Raw genomic sequence first — 17,689 nt, 5'->3', positions numbered from 1 at the left:
TTAAACATGCTAATGACTTGTAATGTACATTCTCCAAGTGCATTATTTACAAAATAATAAACTCACCCTACAGGCTAGCCTCACTAATGTTTTGATTGTTATGTAGGCTAGCCTAAACAATATATATATAAAAGAAACAAACAAACAATATCAATACTGACTAAAGTAAACTGGACTAATAAGCTTATCTGAAATTATAGCCTACAGCTAACAATTTAGGGGGAAGTATCCCTCACTGATGCTGCAGGGTTGATTATTGCAATGCTCTCCTCACTGGCCTCCCCAAAAGTCCATCAGATAGCTCCAACTAATTCAAAATGCATGCCAGAATCTTAGCCGAAACAAAGAAAAGAGATAGCATCGCCCCAATCCCCAGGTATTTGCACTGGCTCACACTTAGGCTAAGTTTAGAATTATATTTAAAGTCATTGTCTAGAAGACACTGAACGGCCTGGGCCCAACATATAATGTAGGCATATTTGCACAATATATCCTGCTAGGTCTCTATTAGATCTACTGATGCTGGTCTGCTGGCATTTGCCCAGGGTCAAAACTGAACAGGGTGATTTATTATGGTGCCCACTGCTGAAACCAACTCCCTCTCAAAAAGAAATGGAAAAAATCTATACTGCCTTTGATTAATCTGTTGACTTTTGGTTTGAAAGTTATAAAGTCAGTTCAGTTTATTTTTTATCATTATCATTTATTACCTCCGCCAAGGAGATTATGTTTGTTTAAGTTATTTTTTCTTAATGTCATAGTTTAGTTCATATTTGTGTCTGCTGTTTATAGGCCTGTTGCTTTTTGATGTGATATAATCATGTGATACAGTAGCCTAACCCATTTACATTTACAATTTTGTTCATTTGTTAATTTTATACTGTCCTGACAGTATCTATGAAATTAATAATTAGTAGAATCGGCCCATATACTGTTTTGTAACTATACAGTCTATGGATCAGCCAGTGTGGGATCCAAAATATGGCATCAGACTACCTCAAAAAATGTGACGTCAGAAAAGGCGACGGAAGTTGCTCGAGACTAGGAAATGTTAATGCAGGAGAAATATTTCCAATACACTGCCGTTGTTGCAGAGGGACTGCGAAAGGAGGTCGCAGTCTCCTTATGTCGCTGCCTCCTCGACTTGAGGGACCATTAATGACATCTAGGGATTTTAATTTTCTTTTTGGGGGGGAGTTTGCAATCCGAAACCGACTGGCTTTGTCTCTGTTGTTGGGGAATGAGCGACGAGAAAAGCCCGGGCAACTGCAAGAGAAACTCTGGGTGTTCCAGGTAACATGGTCTATCCCTCGTAGCAGCTAACCCTTAAAAACTATAATAACTTAGGCTACACGTTGACAGACATTAGTCAACGATTACTTCGGCCTAGCTTTTGTGTTACATAACTGATCGAGTGGGTGATACCGACAGTGTTGTCAATTCTAATTGTAACAACTACCATTGCCTTGAGCTCAGTAAAACGACATGTGACTAGCATGTTAGCGGCAGTGTTCTGGACCAGGGATGATTTAGCTTCAATTTAATTGTTGAGGTGAAAATCACCATTGCAACAATGTCTTGGCAGCTCTGCCCACAGTTGGACCGAGTCCTCAGCGACACTAAAAAGATTAACGCGCCTGAATTTTGCATTGGGTTTTGCACTGAATTTTATGTTTGACAGCTGACTTACCTTTTCTGCTGTTAGTATTGAGCAAATGCTGGCTGTGAACCCCGGGAAGACGCCGATCAGTCTGCTGCAGGAGTATGGAACGCGGATAGGCAAGACCCCGGTGTATGACCTGCTGAAGGCCGAGGGCCAGGCCCATCAGCCCAACTTCACCTTCCGCGTCTCCGTGGGCGACATCAGCTGCACCGGCCAAGGGCCCAGCAAGAAGGCCGCAAAGCACAAAGCCGCCGAGGCAGCCCTCAAGATGCTTAAAGGGGGAATAGGGGGAGTCGGAGGAGTCGAGAGTTTTGCTGGAGTCGACATGTCTTTAGATGGAGAATGGTAAAGTCTGATATAGTGTCCTATGGTGGCCCTGAGAGGCCAATATGTTCATAAGAAAATCATAAATTGTTATCGATCAATTATTTGTGTGTCTTTTTTTTGTAGCATCCCAGCAGAAATGAAGTCAACCAGCTCTACTCAGCAAGTTGAGTGCAATCCAGTAGGAGCGCTACAGGTGATCAAATATGTCTCTGTGTCATTGCTTACTCTGACATTGGACATTAGAATCGGCCATAGGAGTTTTCCCCTCTTTCTCTGGTGTTTTTTTAAGTTTATACTTCATGTTGAGTGCCTATGTTTCAATATTTGCAACAAGTGACTAAACCCATAGTATGCTATGCAACCCCTACATTTATTCTCCCCTAAATCACATGGCTGTTCTGCATGTTATTTCTGTTGATGATTGAACCCACTTCAGTTCCCCGCTCTTAAAGATGACTTCACATAGAGGTCACCAAGTACTGTCGGAACATAAAACAAAACCAAACAAATCAGTATTACATTACATAGCTCGAGTTGCTACAGCCAACAGCTAGAACAGCCAGGTAGCTACACTGCTACACTATGGGGACATGATTTTAAAGACAGTACTAGGTGACTTTTGAGAAACAGAGATCTCTGTGAAAAATTGCCTGAGCTTTCCTTTCATACTCTTCACTGTTCCTCTGTCTATTCTTGTCTCTTATCTATTTCCCCATTCTCCTGGTAGGAGCTTGTGGTGCAGAAAGGCTGGCGTTTGCCTGAGTATACGGTGACACAGGAGTCCGGGCCTGCCCATCGTAAAGAGTTTACCATGACCTGCCGCGTGGAGAGATTTGTTGAAATCGGTAATGTTATATACTTTGTTGTCAATTTAAATTAAGGCCCATAATGGTATTTTAAAAGCACAGAGACACATTTACATTAAAACATTTGATTAAGTAATTTTCTCTTGCAAAACATTTGTTTAAAAAATAATAGGCAGTGGTACATCCAAGAAGCTTGCCAAGCGCAACGCAGCAGCAAAGATGCTCTCCAGGATCCATGACGTGCCAGTAGATCTGCGCAGCAGCCATGAAGCCGAAGCAGAGGACGACACCTTCACTATGGTGAGAATGTTCACCTTATGGTCATGCTGGAGCTGCTGCTTGTTTTCTTTCATGCTATTTTATACATCAGTGCAACTGCGTTATGTTAATGAAGTTAAGAATGTGGGCCTATGGCAATTTATTTAGTGCTGGTCCATGTCTACACACAAAGATATAAGTACAGCGGTCTTACAGTGCAAAAAAATTCTTGCCGGATGGTTGATAAATCTTCCTCTTTGTAGAGGAAATGGTACAATGAACATGTTAGATCTAAGTCATTCAGTACAATGAAAAATGAGGCATGTCATGATATTTGTCATGATATTTGATACTTTCTACAGAAACACAAACTCTGTGCCTTACTGGATTTTCTAGTTCAGCACTGTCTCTGCATTCAGTATTGGTGTGTTGTTGTGAAGCAACTTCTATTGCTAAAAGACTGAAAGGCACTTTATAAATTAATAAAGACTAGCCTTAGAGGTACTAATCATAACCACTTGGTAGGACAACACTGTATCTCCTCTCAAATTCTGAATGTATATAACATGTAGATTTGAAGATGGTTATAGTTATTCAGCAGACATCTTTGTCCCAAAGCGAACGATAAGATATAAATCTTATCTACATTGTTTGTGTTGTTTATGTAATTTTTTTAATTTAATTTATAATTTATTATTATTATTATTATTATTTTTGTACATTTCTAATTTATATTTAGTTGACCTTTTTCCCCTTGACGCTGGTGTGGCATTAAACTGACATTACCACTGATGCTGCATCTCCTCTCACTGTGTGTCCTGTGGGTCTGTGCTGTTGCTCCAGCAGCACCGTCTGGAGGGAGGGAAGTGCAAGGGCTTCGGCTGCACCTGGGACTCGCTCCGCAACTCGGCCGGCGAGAAGATCCTGCAGCTGCGCAGCCACCCGCTGGCCACCGCCAGCTCCACCGCCAACTTCTGCTCCCTGCTGCACGACCTGTCGGAGGAGCAGCGCTTCGACGTCAGCTACCTGGACCTGGGTAAGCCTCGCTTCGCTGTGCCCGCAAGCTGGTCTTCTATCACCCTCTAGTTCCGTGTTTCTTCAAACTTCTTCAGACCAAGGACCACTTAAAGCAACACTAAAGAGTTTTTCATACCTTACAAATAATGTTTCCAAAATCTTGTTAGCGGTTCATCAACTCATAACAGGGTGAACGGCACTTCTGCTTTCACTTCGCGGCCCTCTATCGGCTGTAACCGCACTATGTAACTTTACGAGGTGGGGTAGTGTATCTGTAGTTCGATGAAACGAGACATCAGAAACTACAAATTTGACTCGCTTCGATGTCGCAATACATCATACTTTCATAAAATCATGCAACATACTCTACCTTGTCTGTTATTTGCTGGATAAACAAATAGCGTGTGTGCGACAGAGGAAAAGTGCTTTAGTGTTGCTTTAACCAATAAAAACAAATCTCACGGACCACCTAGATAAAACAAAATACAGTAGACCTACTTCAACAGTATATCACACAACAGGGACCACTTGGGATAGCTTGTGGACCAGCAGTGGTCCCTGGACCATACTTTGAGAAACACTCTCTAAAAGCACAGTCTAATCAAGTCTAGTCAAGTCAGTGGCAGTGCTTTATTGCCAATACTATGCAACATCGCCTGATAGCAGCTGCTTGTAACCACACCAAAATTGTTTCCAGAGTTGTTTTGGTGTTTTTGAATGACGTTTGCAAACAATTTGTAATGGACACAAAAACACATCTTTAATCCACCCCTAGTCAAGTCCAAAAGCATGGTATAATAATGTCCTCTTCTAGCTTTAGTCTTACCTAGCTGTGGTAAAGGTAGGCCTTTTTTATGACACTGCACTGATCTCATCCCAGGACTGTCAGAATCGATATGAACATAAAGTGTAGATTTAATGTGACAAGTAAACACTTTATCATTTCAGCACTGGCCAGGCTTTGCTGAAAGTCCCTAGCTCTACACTGTAGTTTTGCATCGCTAATTAATCACCTCTGTCGGATATTTGCGGTTGGTGGCCTGCCATCTAATTTCGTCATACTTATTGCAAATATGTAAGGGGAGTGGCTGTGGTCAGCCCCATGAATCTCAAGCACAGTCTGTAAATCAACCACCAAATTATGTGCCCGATGCCATCCTTAAGTGGGATGCCAGAGGTTATTTTGGGGGTAGGATCCAGGGCCGAGACCCACCGCAAACTTTAAAGTCTGCGATTAGTCATATTTTCCCACCCTATCTCCGGGGATAAAATGGAGCCAGTCTGGCTTGTTGGTTTGTTCAAGAAGTATGCCTATTTTAAGACAACTTTTTTTTTTTGTCTGTCTGTGTGAAATTACTATTAATATTTAGTAGCAACATTCTCATAGAGGTTCGGGAAACATTTAGATGGATATATTTATTTTTTATTCATGTTTTCTCAAACATCTTAAATATGAAATGAAAGTAATTCTCCACCGTATATATGTGCATACATGGAAAGGGTATAAAAACTATACCTTGTTTGATGTAGGCCTGTGTTCTCCAGTGAGTTTGTAGATACCCTCTACTCAGAACTCGAGTAAAGCAGTCTGTGTGTTGAAAAAGTGAACACACACAGAATGTTGTACGTTTTCGATACGTGGCACGGGGTTACGGGATACGTGATATGAAAAACAGAGGACGACCGGCCGCACGCTCTGGTAGCTCCAAATACCACAATGATTTAATAAGAGACAGTGTTTCTGCCTATGGCCTTTCTCAATTCTTAGCATTCTGGTCATCTTTCAGCAGGAAAGATCAAATGTAGGCTGTCCAAAAGAGGAGTCTTCCCAAATCAGCTGGCTTAGTGGTTTACTTGCAGTAAGATATCAGATGCTATCCATTCAAATATGTATGTGACTATTTTACTCTTTTCTGAGTAATGTAGATGAAGTGAAGTACCGAGCAATATCTGTGCTAGTTACATTTTCGTTCATACATATATTGTGGTCTACTTCGCTGTGGGTTTAGCCTTCCTGTTTTGAAAATGTTCAATAAAGATGTAGGGTGAATGTCTGTCTAACCTGATTAAAGTCAGTAAATGTAGGCTATGATTTATGTGCTTTATGTCAGACAGTGCAGCAACATAACCATTTTCAACACTAGGTGGCGTTATTATAACTAAATATTTAAGCTTTGTACATCAGTAACCAGTACGGAGTGGTCTAAGTTCACGGTTTTATTCTAGTTTCAGCAGAATATTTTCTGTCACTTTTAAAAATCTTGTGTGTGTCTCCCTCTCTCTCTCTCTCTCTCTCTCTCTCTCTCTCTCTCTCTCTCTCTCTCTCTCTCTCTCTCTCTCTCTCTCTCTCTCTCTCTCTCTCTCTCTCTCTCTCTCTCTCTCTCTCAGAAGAGCGCAGTCTGAGTGGCCTCTGCCAGTGTCTGGTGGAGCTCTCCACCCAGCCCATAACCGTGTGCCACGGCTTTGCCTCAAGCCTGGATGCCGCCCGGGCAAGCGCTGCCCACAATGCACTTCAATACCTCAAAATCATGGCAGGTGGGAAATGACCCTGTTCTGCTGACAAGACCTCACTCTCTTTTTCGTTTCCTTTTCTCTACCCCCCCTCCATTCGAAGGGGCTGTTGTTAGAAATGGTTAAGGTGACCATCTCCAAATCTTGTTTATGTCCTCAGTTCTGTGAAGTGAGGGTTTTTGTGGGATTCTGTGACTCCCAGTGCTGTTACTCCATCTTTTCCCCCTGATGCAAGAACTCATTTGAGAGCCCCCCTGTGAATTACAAAATTTAATGATTCTCCTCCATCTAGATGTAGCATATAGTGTAGTTAAACTTTGATATAATGTGGCAGTGCATTATATTAATTTTAAAGTCTAGTTGTACTTCCTATTGAACTATGTGCTGCACTAGCAAATTTTATTGCTATTGATAGTCCCATCATGTTCTTATTGTTTATCTTCCAATCCCCCACTGATTTTAACAATTGATGTTTAAATTGTCTTAGCTTTTAGCCATTAACATTTTTCAGAATTGTGCCCTTAAACAGCTGTGGCCTTTTTGACCATGTCATGAAATAATTAGCCAATCTGATCACTGGCACTTTTAGAAATTTGACCTATCCACTCTCTCTAGATAACAAGAGTAATTGAACAAACTGTTACAGTGTTCTTTTTTTAAAAGTTATAACCAGAGTTGGTGACTGACAGACTGGCCCGGTTTTTAATAATTCTTAGACTTCATATTTCTGTCCTGTACCCAAATTTAAAATGATGCTCCAAACACAATGTGCTGAAACTACGCTTTTATGATCACCTCAGGAAGTTGCACATAATGTGCATTTTCGGCTGCCAAAAAAATCACTAGACATCAACTCAACTACAAAGTGTCTGTTATGTAACAAATTAGTGTCATTACTGGCAGATACCTCAGTAGAATCAATGGGATTAAAAACAGAAGGCTCCCTGCTGTGACTCTTTGCGATATTTTCTAAATTGTTATTACACTCACAATTTTCTGGAAATGGGCAATATATTGAGATAGACTGGGAAATGGAGAAATGAATGCATTCTCAATTGTACAAATAATGTTTTGTTGGATTTTATTTACCGTAATACAATATAGCAGTCAAACATCTGTCTGCTTTACAACATTTTCAAAAAATAAATTTAATAAAGTCTTTTAAATACACTTCTCTTGATTTAATGTGTGCTTGATGCAAGTAAGTTCTCCTGTAATATAAATTAATGCAATTTACTTTTAAATCAACACATCATACACAACACACAGGTCTTTCAGTAGCATTTTTGAAAGGCAGGAAAGATGATGGTAATGTTCAGACGAGGAAATGCGTTCAGCTGGCTCAGCTTACAGAGGATCTGCAGTGTCACTGTCCCTGTTTCTCAAGTTCTGACAGCTTGCACTACAGTAATGCCGCAAGCACAGGACTGTGGCTAGCCATTGCACTACTAAACATAGCACACATTCAAATGGGAAACTATTTCTACATAATTTAGCGCACTGTGCAGATTTCCAGGGACCCTGTATTTGTTAACGAGAGCTTAACCAGGAAACCAGCACACTGGAAAACTCTCAAAATAATGCCTGCAGGTAACTACACCCATGTCCTGTGTATGGCCCATTGAGTAGCAGTCACAAATATGCACAACACTGTAAGGCCATGCAAAAACAAAGCAGCCTCTTTGTACGTTTTTTCCGTTTTTCTTTTGATTGCTTAAAACCAGGCCCATTTTTTCCCAACACACTACACACAATTAAAGGAGAATTCCGGTGTGAAATTGAGCTTAACTGTACCGAAACATGTTAAGGTGTACTCACACGTGTTTTAGACGCACTTTCACTCACCCCCAGCATTCCGAACTCCTCCGTTTTCAGCCTAGCTTACAGTAGGCTTGAAGCTATTAGATTGGGCATTACGTAGCCTATGCAGCTAAATCGCTATTTTTAAACCATTAAAAAGGTTCCAAGTAACTCCACACTGCATTGGTTGACTTCTGAGGGTCCTGACATTTAAAACGAGATACTGAGAACTTTGGAAGTGCACAGGAAGTTTATTAAAAAAGACTGTTTATTCAAGCAGTACCTTCATAGAATCTCTCCGCTGGGCGCCATCTTGTGGTGAAGTCGCGATAAGTCGACTGACGAGCACAAACGAACAGGAAAGACAGGGGGACATATTGCAAACATTTTGAGCTTTGTTACTCATCATGCTCATGTAGACAGTATAACTATATATTTCCTATGGAATTACTTTAGCAATATGTTCCCCAGTCCTTCCTGTTCGTTCGTGCTCGTCAGTCGACTTATCGCGACTTGATTCCAAGATGGCGCCCAGCGGAGAGATTCTATGAAGGCACTGCTTGTAAACAGTCTTTTTTTAATAAACTTCCTGTGCATTTCCAAAGTTCTCAGTATCTCGTTTTAAATGTCAGGACCCTCAGAAGTCTACCAATGCAGTGTGGAGTTACTTGGGACCTTTTTAATGGTTTAAAAATAGCGATTTAGCTGCATAGGCTACGTAATGCCCAATCTAATAGCTTCAAGCCTACTGTAAGCTAGGCTGAAAACGGAGGAGTTCAGAATGCTGGGGGTGAGTGAAAGTGCGTCTAAAACACGTGTGAGTACACCTTAACATGTTTCGGTACAGTTAAGCTCAATTTCACACCGGAATTCTCCTTTAACACAATCCTACACCATAGTAGCAGAATACTACAGACACTTTGTCAGATGAAACAGTGGCAAAACATATTCTTAAGAGAACGCACTACAGTGACCGTGCTTGCAGCACGTCCCCATAAGCATTTCCCTCTCTCTACACAGCTATGGGCTCCCCCTGTCATCCTAATTCTTCCTCTTCCTCTTCCTCTCACTGCATTGTTGGCTACTTTCCATTTCTGTGTAAGGCAGGTTGGGTCAGGGCTTATAGAGGTCTGATAGGTGAATTTTGAAAGGCAGTATCTTGAAATGGCAAAGGAGTGTTATTTTGTTAGATTTTTGTGTCTGAAGTAGGGACGTGTGATTAGTATTTACCAAACAACTGTGTGTAGTGGTTTGAGTTTAAGGTTTCACAAACTGGGTTACTCCACATTTTTGTGTTTAAGCAATAAAAAAAAAATATGTGGCTCATCTTTCTTCATCATCCGGATCTTCTACTGGCAAAGGTCAAGACAACAGCAATGCAAATATTACAGTATCCTAGTCCTCTGCTTGATAAGCAATGCATAAACAATGCCCACTGTGGCCTAATTTGTATATTTTACAAAGGATTTATGCTTGCATGTAAATTGTCTGCAGAGGTCAAGGTTTAAAGTACACTAAAAGCTAGTAAAACTGTTTTGCACAATGTGTTGTTCCAGTGCACATAGACCCAACCACGAAACAGAGTAGCAATCAGGGTGAGTGGATTCCTAAGCCAGGAGGTGCACGTCATCCTCAGCGTAGCCACTGCTGTCCGATTGGAAACTGTCCCCTCTCGGAGGCAAACCTAGAGTACAGACACAGAAAAGTCAAGACACCCTGTGATGGTTTACACGAGTTTACTGCACAGCAAATTGCGTTTCTAGCACTTTGTCGTCGAGACTTTGTGCTGTGCTAGTTTGCAGATACGCCAGATGCTGCGCCAGCTTATCTCCCTTCCTGTCGTGCGGTTTCCCCACTACTGACAGAGTGATAATGAAGATGAGTAGTCTGTTCACACCCATCCCTTTAGCAGTTCAGAAAGCGATGGTAGCACACAGCACCACCCTACATTCACTTCATCTTTTACTGTTGCTTTGAAACTTCTGGACGGCCACTGCTGATGCTACGCTGTGGTAATGGTGAGAAAGTTTAAGAGCAAAGTTCTTCTGAAAAGGTGTCAATGCAGCCTGAACTATTATAATTGCATTTCTTTTTTTAAAAAAAAGAATGGTTCCACACTTGGCTTCAGACAAAACCGGGCTCTAGCTGAATCAACTCACTTTTGGAATCAAATTGACTCACTTTTGTTCTGACCAATAGCAGAGAGGGAGAAGGAGGCGCGTGTCCCAAGGTCGGATTGTCCCACATCATCTTCCCCAGCACTGTGCACCTGTTCAAAAACAGCAACTTTCTACATGTACTTCAATCCATTTATTCATCATGAGTCACTCACCATCGGTGGGAACAACTGAGAACACGAAGAGGGGGCGGATAGCGAAGCTGGCGCTTTTTCTTTACAGTTATCACTTCCATCAAAACAATGCAACAGCACAGGAGCTAATGGGGTGAAATGAGTGGGCATTTGGAGCCTCTGTGGAGGTGTGCAGCTGATGACTCAACATGTAGATGAAGGCGCAATGCTTACATACCTCTTCTAGTTCAAAGGAATTGGCATGCTTGGGTTCGTGGATGAGTCGGGCCTGCTCTGCACCCTTGAGGGGGCTCAGGTACCTCCGGTCCCTCCAGACGTTTGAGAGCGGTGTCTGAGATGGAATAGAGGCAGAGGGAGCGCACGTGGTGACAGGAGGGACATCTTCTGCAGTGTCCCCGTGCATGGCTTCACCGTCCCAACCTGTCACCAGTATCTGACATGGGGACACGCGTCTGCTTGTGCTGGGATGGGATGATGATGGTGCAGGCGACTCACCATCCACCGAATGATGTTCAGAACAGGTTTTAGGGATACTTGTGGGTTCGCCCTCTCGTAACTTGAGACAAACTGTCTGTTCGTACAGTTCTGAGGGTGAAGTTGTGACGGAGATGTCTGAAATGGACTGTCCCCCAAAGCACCTATGGGACGCTGAGGTTTTGAAGTCCTGTGGAGTGCAGTACGGTGCTTGGTGCACCTCCTCTACAATGGGAGGGCAGATAATGTCATGAGTCACCTTGGGCACAAGGGCCACGGGAGCCTGAAACAAGTCGTGTGACTGGAGGTTGAGGGTTACTGGCCTTTGGGAAATTTCTGGAATGTTTGCGTCACCAACAGCACTCTGGGTTTGGCAAGGATCAGAAAATGTGAGTCTTACTCTGCAGTTGTTAACCGAGTCTTGAGAGATCTTCCTTGAACCTGATAACAATGTCCTTGAGTGCTCGGTGCTGTCAAGACCTGTTTGAGGAGTCACATTCTCAAAAGTCCTCCTTTCAGATCCCTTGCCTGTTCCTTTTTCTATATTAGGGTTTACATTAGTGATATGTCCCATATTTTTTTCTGCAAGCCCTGCACATTTTCCTCCTCCAGGTTCTGAATGTCCTGAAGCCTTCATGTCTGTGTTTACCAACTGGGTTGGTATTTCGGGGATACTGCACCGCTTCCTGGGTGAGTTGTGCGGTGAAGAGGAGTCGGAGGTACGAGAGCCAGCAAAGAGGCACATTTTCGAAACGGTGTCCTTGAGCCTCTCCACGGGTGAGCGAGGCTCGCTGCGGACACTGCCGAAGAAGCGCACTCCGATACGCTTTTCAGCCGCAGGGGAAAAGCTGAATTCGGGCGGCGCAAGTTTCTGGACGGGAGTCCTGGACACGTGTGAATAGAGGGAGTAAAATGCATTGGCCATCGCTGTCAACACCTCCACTTGCCTGAAACGACCTGCACAGGAGATAAGGGAAAGAGGGAGAAAGACACAGCGATAGTTCAGTGTTTCATAACTGAAACACATACCAGTAACTACAACACCATAAGGCTTGCCAGACACGGCAAAGATATGAGCGCATAACACAAAGGATATTGTATGATGTTTCACTCACTAGCAAGGGACAGGTTTGGGTCCTCTTGACTGACCCGATGGAGCTGTGACTCCAAGAAGAGGCGGAAATTGATGCCGCGCAGTTGCGAAGGGAAGTTGAAGAAGCGGGAAGGGATTCGCGCCGTGACCTGTGGCTCGTCACACCCAAACCCCAACTGGTACAGGGTTTCCTCTGCATCCTCAGTGCACATCTGAAGAACCTCCGAGATACTATTTGAGAGAGGACATTTTTTTTCTTATAACTCAAGACATTTCTATAAAAGATATCTTGAATCTGTTGATGGTTTTGGCTTGAGCAAAATGGGGGGGGGGGGGGGGGGGGTCACATGCACTTGATGCATTGCCACGTGAAGAGGGGGAAGTGTGTGTGTGTGTGTGTGTGTGTGTGTGTGTGTGTGTGTGTGTGTGTGTGTGTGTGTGTGAATTTGTGTGAATTTGTGTGAGAGAGGTGGGGGTGGTGGGAGTGGAGAAAGATGGAGAGATTTATGTCAACAGTGACACTATTAGGACAGACAAGAGGCAGGAGGAGTCAGGTATGTTAGGTATGCTTTTACCTTGAGGCCGTCTTATTGGTGGCGGAGGACAGGCAGCTGGAAGCCATGCTCTGGCCCATATTAAAGAGTGGAAGAGTAAGCCTCTGCTGACGTGTGCTGAGAACACATTCGCATTCACATTCTCAAAACTAGGTTGTCAACTCTGTGCACTGAGCCACAGCAACGTTACATGCTATTGCACAACAATTACAGCATTTAATCATTAGTGTGGTATTTCAAAATGCATTTGAAGCAGACACTGAAAGGACACCAAAGGACGCCGATAATAACCTCGTGGTAAATTTTTTCTGACGTGATTTTGGAGGGGGCAGGAGCACGGGACGGCACCTGGTGATGCAATGCACAGCCAACAACAAAGCCATGTGAGTGAAGGGCAGTGTGCACATGCAAAACATCTGAATTTTGTATAAGACGAGCAACGTTTCCTCTCACCCCACTGATGGTCTGTCCACATCGTGCAACACAGTGGCTGAAAGCAGAGAGAAAGACCAGTCTGAGACACACCTTCACCCAGCTTAACAATCATTTGCATTTCCATTACAATTCATTCCGCCCTTCTAATACTCATGTCAAACATATGCTGTCAGTGACAACGGATCCATCTTTTCAGACACATGGCTTTACAGATAAGTTTTTATCTGATTTAAATCCACAAGGATGTCACTCAAGGAAGAGGTGTAGGCTTTTGATGCTACAAAGAGGCCATTGTTTTTAATGCAATAGAACTGTGTGCAATGGAAATATGAGGAGGGCTGTGACCACCATGGACAGTCTTGTTCTTTGGCTTTATGTCGTGGCAATATGAAGTGACAACTGTTGAAAGGCTTCATCGGTGCATCCATTATGTGGTCTTTCTCTTACACTCAAATTTCTGGTATTGTTCTTTGGGTTTATTCCATGACAATTGTTGAAAGGCTTCATCATTTCATCTTTTCTGTGATTATTCTCTTAATCAAACATATGTCTGAATCATTTGGTATTTATAAAAAATCTACTTTGTTTCCTGGAACCTGGACAAATTCCCACACGTAAACAGAGAAATAAGTGTGTTGGTCACACACAGTCCCACCTCTTCCCATGACAGTCTTTCCTGTTTTGTTTCCTCTGTCTAAGTTTACTTTCCTTCACTTACCCTCAGCTCCTAGACTCAGGTCATCTTCAAAACTGTTACACGTTTTCAGTAAAGACTCTGGGGGAGGTAAGAGGAGCAGGATCACTAAACATGGGTGCGAATCTGGACTAACTTGACAACAAGGGTGAGATAACAAAGGCAAATGTAGCAAAGGTCAGCGCTTTCCATGATCAGAAATGCATTCAGTCAAAACCTTACACCCTTGCTCTCAAGCCTAACAAAGCGTAGCAACGTTTTTCCATTTTCTTTAGGAGGACTTACCCAAAGTTACGTGAGCAGGATCAGCTCTACCCTCCTCTAGTCCAGTGTCTGGCCTGTGAAGAGATAATATGTGTGAGAGGAAAATTAGCTACCACTGAACTCAGCAACCACTAAGTACACATTATCAGCTCTGAATTGTTGTGTGTGCCTGTGGGTAGACAGTGGGCACAGGGCCAGTCACTGGGATAAAAATACCCACAAAGCACCACATGTCAGACACTGCAGTGTTCTCCTCCTGCCTTGCATCTTATAAATACTGCTATCCGGTCTCAGCACATGACAACTCTGGGTATCATCACAAGGTATTTTTGAATTACATTGATTTCTGAAGATGAAAAAAAAAAACACCTTTGCTGCATACTTGAATTTCCCCTTGGGGATCAATAAAGTATCTATCTATCTATCTATCTATCTATCTACCTACCTATCTATCTACTGTTTGCCTGCTGTCTTGAATTTTACATGTTATAGCAGGAGAAGTAGCATTTTAGTAAAAATCATCATGCCATACCATGACCCTGAATTGTATTTGTACAATGTGAAAGCAACACCAAAGCACTATTCCTCTGCCGCACACACACTATTTGTTTATCCAGCAAATAACAGACAAGGTGCAAGATTTTATGAAAGTATGATGTATTGCGACATCGAAGCAAGTCAAATTTGTAGTTTCTGATGTCTCATTTCATCAAACTACAGATACACTACCCCACCTCGTAATAGAGGTGCCGATACATCACATGTGCCGATAGAGGGCTGCAAAGTGAAGCATAAGTGCCGTTTACCCTGTTACGAGTTGATGAACCGCTGAAATGATTTTGGAAACATTATTTTAAGGTACGAAAGTGTTGCTTTAAATCTTCTAATGGACAATAGAAAGACTCATTAGAATAGGAATATCCTTAGTCACACTATCAAATGTTCTGGTGATAATGTGAGTGCACTCATATCTGGGCTACACACATATTAAAGTAACATTCTATTTTTAAGCTATATCATAATATCTCTTCAGGAAAATACAAAAGAAATGTCCTGAGTAGAGACAACACTGTATTATTTAACTTCAACTGAATCCAGCAATATTGCATGAACATATTAAGAATCACTGAAAAACCCTTTACAATCCTTCATTTAGACAATCCATCTATTTTTGAATTTACATTTTACTCATCATTAACTTCACATGACTCAAATCTCTTGCTGCTTTCCATTGATTTGTTTTTAATGCTCCACTAATAAACTTATTCTGCCACTCCTTAAGTCTAAATAGACAGAGCAGATGTCTATGCAAACACACACACACACACACACACACACACACACACACACACACACACACACTCAGACATACACAATACAATACACAATTATACTTACCCACAGCCTTGAAGCCAGGTTTCAATCTTTCCTGTAGCACATCCTGTGGAAACTCAAAAGACACACCATGCAGAGACAAAGAGAGCGTCACTAAACGTTCAAGATGCATACCTCTGCTTACGCACAAACACAAATTGTCAGCTTTTTCCCTAAGGTGGTTTCTGTTATGCTGCGGTGTCAAGCTGCACTAGTTGCATAACATTTTTTGCTGTCTTTGAGGCAGAGTGGTGTAGCCTATAGGTATTATTTCTTAGTTTATTAACCTGTAGCTGTTGTCTAGACTTCTCTTTCTCACTAAACAATTCCCCAAAGAAAATGAATGAGGCCATTCATTTTTTCAAAGTAAAGTATTCAGCAGGTGTGTAAGACGAGCTCAAATTCCCTTCCTCATAACCCACCGATAATCCGTTTATTGTAGTTCCTGCTATTACTTCTCTGTGGTCAGTCACGGTCACACTGGAGATTTGGTTCGTTTGGAAATGTCACTGACCTCCCAGAAAGACATCATCCTCCTGAATGGGCAGGTGCAGGCCCGCGGTTGCTGGGTCTGGGGCCTGATGTTCCGTCTCCTCCAGAGTAAGCCAGCTGCTGTGCACCCAGGCATGACGCCTGACATTTGGGGACGGTGTCTCCATTGGGTCCAGAAAAGAGCGAACTGGAGAAAAAGTTGATATGCTACCTTTTACACGTTCCAGCCAACCCTTAATAACTTCAGTGGTCGTATGGGTGGAATGATCTTCTAATCGAAATAAATGAGTGGGTAAATAACCCAGACTTATGTTAAACATTTTATAAGTTCAGAGAAAGAATAGGCTGTTATGTAGCAGCAATTAAGCCTACATATATTTCGCAGTCGGAGGCTATTAACTTCTAACAATAATAATCCGTTCTTTTATGATTAATATCATAATCATATGTAGCCTTTAGCAGAGCCAAACACTGTTGTCACATGCGATAAAACGAATTGATGCGAGAACCACTTCCAACATACCTTCACTATACCGGTTGGTTTAAAATTCAAATGAAGCACTCTATTCACCGCTCGGGTATCCGATATTGATTATGCAACGAGGCATTCTTGAGTTGTTCCTGTATTTTTACATGTACGCTCCCGAGAACCCCCATTTTAGAGCATTGTTCGCCGCCAACGCAAAGTTTCGTGTCCGCGCTTTTAGCCTGTGTGCTGTTGTCGTTACATGAAGAACCAAGGAGGAAATGATGCTGCGACGAGAAGACAGAACTGAAACACAGCTAGCACCTAGCGTGTAATATCCTGAACCTGTGCAATCCATCCCCGTGTAGTTTGTCGTAAGAGATATGGACGCCTCCTAGCAGCGCAATGACTGGCCCTTCCTTATAGTTCATATAGGGAAATGACACCTGTTGTTGTAGGGAATAAAGGAAGAAGTGGTTGCTATTCGCTTGCATTTGTCATCATGAGCTATTCGGAGGAGTTGTCAAGTCAAGTGTTCTGGCCATGAACGCATGTTGTTCCCTCTATACCGTTTTGAAGATGGTTACCTTTATCGCTGCACATTGAGTAGAGTGGATGAGTCTTGAAGGATGATAAAAGTGTGTTTGTTCAGCTATGATAATGATATTTAATGTATAATTATGAGACTTATGGCACACCGATATGCTATACTAGATTAGACCTGCTTAATACTAGATCACTATGGATGAAAGGTAGGGCCTTCGCAGTAGCACCAATTCGCCCTTAAGGTAACAAATGAATAATGTCAACACCGCTGATTGTAAAGGAATGAAATAAGTGTCAGCTAAATACATTTTTCTGAAGTCATTGCGTTTACATACTGCTCGGTCACCACTAGGTGTCAGACTTTCCATGATATAATTCTCAGCCAACTCGTCCCAAAAACCTTGAGGATGGTACACTGGGAGCACTGACCTCTCTAAACTGAATCTTTTAAATGATTTGTGTCTGGCCGCCAAAGCTAGGGCCTATGACAGCATGATGAGAAGGAATGGTTCGAGTGCCCCAAAAACCTCAGATGAAGATCAATCTTCCACCATAGAATCTTTACATAACGGTAGGCCTACATATTGTGAGGTTTCTCATATAG

General features: G+C 42.4%; 2 protein-coding genes across 5 annotated transcripts; one reads left to right on the top strand and one right to left on the bottom strand.

Annotated features, from left to right (window-relative positions):
- Positions 1-1,049: 1,049 nt before the first annotated feature.
- tarbp2 (TAR (HIV) RNA binding protein 2) lies at positions 1,050-7,752 on the top strand. 3 transcript variants are annotated; one of them, XM_062545822.1, is made up of 7 exons: positions 1,050-1,293; positions 1,706-2,008; positions 2,114-2,183; positions 2,718-2,835; positions 2,969-3,096; positions 3,901-4,090; positions 6,460-7,752. In XM_062545822.1, exons 1-7 carry the CDS (start codon positions 1,241-1,243, stop codon positions 6,615-6,617), a joined length of 1,020 nt encoding a protein of 339 aa, XP_062401806.1. In that variant the 5' UTR covers positions 1,050-1,240; the 3' UTR covers positions 6,618-7,752. The 3 variants fall into 3 exon arrangements, with proteins under 3 accessions (XP_062401806.1, XP_062401807.1, XP_062401805.1); XM_062545823.1 differs by having other exon boundaries at positions 3,898-4,090; positions 6,463-7,752; XM_062545821.1 differs by having other exon boundaries at positions 3,898-4,090.
- Positions 7,753-8,980: 1,228 nt separating this feature from the next.
- tespa1 (thymocyte expressed, positive selection associated 1) lies at positions 8,981-16,796 on the bottom strand. Of its 2 annotated transcripts, none has more exons than XM_062545817.1 (12): positions 16,597-16,796; positions 16,096-16,260; positions 15,606-15,657; positions 14,229-14,281; positions 13,968-14,024; positions 13,268-13,304; positions 13,106-13,162; positions 12,836-12,931; positions 12,283-12,491; positions 10,911-12,124; positions 10,564-10,651; positions 8,981-10,066 (listed from the first exon to the last, which is right to left on the bottom strand). In XM_062545817.1, exons 2-12 carry the CDS (start codon positions 16,238-16,240, stop codon positions 9,990-9,992), a joined length of 2,085 nt encoding a protein of 694 aa, XP_062401801.1. In that variant the 5' UTR covers positions 16,241-16,260; positions 16,597-16,796; the 3' UTR covers positions 8,981-9,989. The 2 variants fall into 2 exon arrangements, with proteins under 2 accessions (XP_062401801.1, XP_062401802.1); XM_062545818.1 differs by having other exon boundaries at positions 15,606-15,648.
- Positions 16,797-17,689: the final 893 nt, after the last annotated feature.

Source organism: Sardina pilchardus, chromosome 9 (assembly GCF_963854185.1).
Source record: "Sardina pilchardus chromosome 9, fSarPil1.1, whole genome shotgun sequence".
In the NCBI taxonomy this organism is placed as follows: Eukaryota; Metazoa; Chordata; class Actinopteri; order Clupeiformes; family Clupeidae; genus Sardina; species Sardina pilchardus.
The sequence above is the reverse complement of the archived record's forward strand: the minus strand, read 5'-3'. Positions and strand labels throughout refer to the sequence as shown.

Coding starts and splice junctions, on each gene's coding strand:
- tarbp2 (XM_062545821.1), top strand. CDS start 1,241: ATGAGCGACGAGAAAAGCCCGGGCAACTGCAAGAGAAACTCTGGGTGT. Junction 2,184..2,717: donor ATCCAGTAGGAGCGCTACAG/GTGATCAAATAT, acceptor TTCTCCTGGTAG/GAGCTTGTGGTGCAGAAAGG. Junction 4,091..6,459: donor CGTCAGCTACCTGGACCTGG/GTAAGCCTCGCT, acceptor TCTCTCTCTCAG/AAGAGCGCAGTCTGAGTGGC.
- tespa1 (XM_062545817.1), bottom strand. CDS start 16,240: ATGGAGACACCGTCCCCAAATGTCAGGCGTCATGCCTGGGTGCACAGC. Junction 13,305..13,967: donor CCTGAGTCTAGGAGCTGAGG/GTAAGTGAAGGA, acceptor CTCTGCTTTCAG/CCACTGTGTTGCACGATGTG. Junction 12,932..13,105: donor CAGAAAAAATTTACCACGAG/GTTATTATCGGC, acceptor ATGTGTTCTCAG/CACACGTCAGCAGAGGCTTA.